At 70.3% G+C, this 2,428-nt stretch overlaps 1 protein-coding gene across 1 annotated transcript in view; it reads left to right on the forward strand.

Moving 5' to 3' along the window:
* Positions 1–447: 447 nt before the first annotated feature.
* Positions 448–2,428, forward strand: part of SEMA3G (semaphorin 3G) — an 11,446-nt gene continuing 9,465 nt past the window's right edge. Inside the window, exons 1-3 of the mRNA XM_085302568.1 lie at positions 448–486; positions 1,162–1,449; positions 1,551–1,613. Of these exons, the coding sequence (XP_085158694.1) occupies positions 448–486; positions 1,162–1,449; positions 1,551–1,613 (390 nt within the window). The remainder of the gene's footprint in view (positions 487–1,161; positions 1,450–1,550; positions 1,614–2,428) is intronic.

Raw genomic sequence — 2,428 nt, forward strand, 5'->3', positions numbered from 1 at the left:
CGGGGCTCGCGCTGCGCTCACAGCTCCCGAGAGCTGCGGGGCTAAAACCTGCCGGGAGGAGGAGGAAGAGGAGGAGGAGGAAGGGGGGGCTCCGCTTCTCCCCGCCGCGTCTGGCTCCGAGGCTCGCGGGTAACGGGGAGCGCGGCCGGGGGCTCCCGCAGCCCCCTGCCCTGCCCGGCTCGGCTCGGCTCGGCTCGGCGGGTCCCGCTGGGTGCCCAGGGAGGGGCAGGCGCGGCGGGACCCTCTGGGCGCCGTGCAGGGAGGGGTCGGTTTTCATCAAAGCTCTGCCCGCCATCCTGCCCCGGCTCCCTGGGTCTCCCCGCTCCGCTGACTTCATCCGCTTGCTGATTTCAGCTCCACCTGACAGCTGGGGGGGGAGTCCGGAGCGTCTCAGTCTGGTCCGGGTCGCATAAACGCAATTAACCAGATTAACCCCCCTCCTGCGTGATGCCGACCTCCCGCTGCCCCAGCGGGGACGGAGCCAGGGTAGCGGAGCTCTCGCGCGGCCCCGGGAGCCGCCGTTTGCGGCTGACCTTGCGCGGCCAGGCTGGGGCTTCGGAGGCAGAAGGCAAGCGCGCCGGCCCGAGGCTCTGCCCGGCTCGGCGATCCCGTTTCTCTCCTGCCTCCGGTCGGGGCTTGGTGGCGGGGCTGAGTGCTCGGATCTCCGGGAAAGCTTTGCCGGCGGGGGAGCAGGGCCCCGCTCTGCCGGGGCGGCCGCGACCTGCTCCCGCACCAGGTCCGTCCTCCCCGCGCAGGGCTGGGCGAGAGGTGCCCCCTGCCCAGGCGCGCGGGACGCCGGCCGGCCGGGGGTCTTGCCAATGGCCCCCCGCAGACGGGCGGGCGGATGGACGGACAGGTTTCTCTGGCTGCCGTGGGAAACAGACTTGTTTTGAAGCTCTTGTGAGCTGATTATTCTGTTCCTCTTCCCAATTGGAACCAGGAGCTGAGATTTCCCATGAAACAAGTTCTGCCACTGTCTTTTCCATGAAAAAGAAAAAAAGAAAAAGAAAATTTCAATTAAAACCATCAGAAGTCTGCAAGTGGCCTCAAAAATGAGAAAGCCGGAGCTGCTTTTACTTAACTTGTCAGCTCGGGCTGTGCTCGGCCGGCGGCTCCGGGAGCAGGGGGGACTTTCAAGAGCTGCTCCCAGGGTGGGAGTAGGGGGTGTCCCGGGGGTGCCGCAGCCCGGCAGACCTCTCGTGGCCCTCCGAGCTCTCCCCTGCCCCCGGGGGGGGGGGCGTGCAGTGGGGCACGGCGGCGCCCCGACGGGCCGCTCCTCGCCTCGCAGAGCTGCTGAGCACCAACCGCTCCGTCCTCTTCTTCGGCCTCCGGGGCCCCTTGGGCTTCCGCTGCCTCTACCTGGACGAGTACCGCGACCGGCTCTTCATCGGGGGCAAGGATGTGCTCTACTCCCTGCGCCTGGACCGGCCCGGCGCGGCCGCCGAGGAGGTGAGGGGGTCCCGAGCGGCCGGGCACGCCGCTGCCGGCAGCCCGGGGCGGGGGTCTTCCCAAGGGGTCCCCCCCGCTCCGGCGGGCGCCTTGTGTTTCAGATCTACTGGCCGCCGGTGCCCGGGCAGACGGAGGAGTGCGTGCGGAAGGGGAAGGACGCGGCGGTGAGTGCCTCTCGCCCCGCGCCGCCCGCCGTTCCCCCCGGTGCCCGAGGCGCCGGGCTCCGGAAACCCCACCAGCGCGCTGAGCGGTGTGCGGCCTCAGCGGGGAGGGGAGGCTGCCCCAGGTGGGAGGGCCGTGCCGTGCTGTGCCGTGCCGGAGGAGAGCTCAGAGCGAGCGACTGGGCAGCAGGATCTGGTCCTGTCCTGGCTGTCCCCCGACGATGGGAAGTCTGCAGCTTGATCGGGTTCGGTGGCTTCGCTCCCCGAGCCTTATCCCTCTTTGGGATTTCTCTGGATCCTGACGTGAAACAGGAGTGTGGGAGTGGGAGCGGGAGAAAGCCCCCGCGGCCGCCCTGGCCCGCACTAATCGCTCCCGGGGGCGCCTGTGCCCCCCGCGTGTTTATTTTGCAAGCGCTCGCCGACAGATCCGGGCTGGGGCAGGCTCCGCTTTTATTTCGCAAAGGTTTTTTTAGCTCGCTATTTTAGAGGCTCTTTGCGAAGGGAAAATAAACAGCGGGGAGGCCGGGAACCCCCCGGGGGCAGCTCGGCGGCGGCGTTCCCAGCCGACGAGGGGCCTCGCGCCCTTGCGGCGGGGGGCGGCGGGGGGGGCGGGCAGCGCCGGTGCCCGGGCGGGAGCTGGTCGGGGGGATGCGGGCAGCAGCGCCCGGGGATGCCGCGGCGGCGGGTGCAAGCGGCGGCGGGCCGTGTCGGTGCCCGGCGGTCCCGGGAGCTGTCGATCGAGGGGCGCTGGCCGGCGGCGGCGCGGGACGGCCCCGGGTATCCGTCGCGTCTCCCGCGTTTCCTCCCTTTGTCCTGCC

Source organism: Rhea americana, unplaced genomic scaffold (genome assembly GCF_003343005.1).
Source record: "Rhea americana isolate MKP2758 unplaced genomic scaffold, rheAme1 scaffold_19, whole genome shotgun sequence".
Taxonomy (NCBI): Eukaryota; Metazoa; Chordata; class Aves; order Rheiformes; family Rheidae; genus Rhea; species Rhea americana.